Source organism: Apteryx mantelli, chromosome 11 (genome assembly GCF_036417845.1).
Source record: "Apteryx mantelli isolate bAptMan1 chromosome 11, bAptMan1.hap1, whole genome shotgun sequence".
NCBI lineage: Eukaryota > Metazoa > Chordata > Aves > Apterygiformes > Apterygidae > Apteryx > Apteryx mantelli.
In genome coordinates this window covers 3435029-3436461 of record NC_089988.1, presented here as the reverse complement: position 1 = coordinate 3436461, position 1433 = coordinate 3435029, and the positions used below count along the sequence as shown (strand labels likewise).

Below are 1433 nucleotides of genomic sequence, written 5' to 3'. Positions count from 1 at the left end.
GATGGCACAGATAAGCCATTTGGCTGATTCTCCTCTTTGGAGGAGAAAGGCATCTGGTATGATGCGCTCCCATAAAGGGATTTTCTTGCCTGGTTGGGACTGAGCTTGCTATTTGGAATAACTTCAGGTGCAGGAGAGACACTGTCACAGTCTGAGAGTATGCCTTCCCTCCTATCCCTCCACCCCAAGAAGGAAATGAGCACCTCTGTGGGGCAGCTCACCTCTGTGGTTCTCCTAGGAGGCCCTTCTCTTTAGATGCATGGTTTAACTCTCTGGAAGAACCTAGTTCTCTCCTTTTGCTAGTTATGGAGGTCATTAAGGGAATACAAATGCAGTCAAAGAAGTTTCAGAGTCATGTTTTCTCTGACAGAAACTTTCTTCATGATTATTCTATACAAGGAATAAATAAATAAACAAAGGCTCTTTCTCATAGGTGTCCTTGCTGGCAAAGAGGAGTGAGGGAGCTGAGGTGCTACATGGAGAAAGGGGAATGGGAGAATTGCACATCGTCAATGGATTTTGTCCTGCTGGGAATTGGGAATGTCCCCTCGCTCCAGACGCCACTCTTCATCCTCTTGTTTATGATCTACTTGGTAACAATGGTTGGGAACATCCTCATTGTTGTGTTGGTGGTGGCAGACTGGCACCTGCACACCCCCATGTACTTCTTCCTCAGCAATCTCTCGTCGTTGGAGATCTGCTACAGCTCCACCATCCTACCCCAGCTGCTGGTCAGCTTCCTGACTGGGGACAGGACCATCGCTGCTCAGGGCTGTATTGTACAATTCTATTTTTTTGCCTCTTTTGTGGTTACCGAGTGTTACCTGCTGGCAGTCATGTCCTATGATCGGTACTTGGCCATATGCCAGCCCCTGCTCTATGCAAGCCTCATGACCTGGAAGGTCTCTCTACAGCTGGCAGCAGTGTCTTGGCTAGTGGGATTGCTAATCTCTACAGTAGTCATTTCTTTCATATCTGAGTTGAAGTTCTGTGGCCCCAAGGCAATTGACCACTTCTTCTGTGATTTTAAACCATTGCTGGAGCTCGCCTGCAGTGATACCAGTATGCTTACACTAGTAACTTTCTTCCTATCTTTCCTGGATTTAGTCTTCCCCTTCCTGTTCACGCTGGCCTCCTATGTGTGCATCATAGCTGCCATCCTGAGGATCCCGTCCAGTGTGGGCAGGCAGAAGGCCTTCTCCACCTGCTCCTCTCACCTCACTGTTGTCAATGTTTTCTATGGCACCCTCATCATTGTCTACATGCTGCCCAGAACCCCCCAGCTGAGGCAGCTCAACAAAGTGTTCTCCTTTTCCTACACTGTCCTCACACCTCTGGTCAATCCCCTCATCTACAGCCTGCGGAACAGGGAGGTCAGGGAGGCCCTGAGGAAAGCACTCAGGAAAGCTCTAGTCTGCACCCAGAACTCATAG

General features: G+C 49.0%; 1 protein-coding gene across 1 annotated transcript; it reads left to right on the top strand.

The window, feature by feature from the left end:
- The first annotated feature begins 512 nt into the window (after positions 1 to 512).
- Positions 513 to 1433, top strand: LOC136992946 (olfactory receptor 6P1-like). Its single transcript, XM_067302965.1, has one exon. It carries the CDS (start codon positions 513 to 515, stop codon positions 1431 to 1433), a length of 921 nt encoding a protein of 306 aa, XP_067159066.1.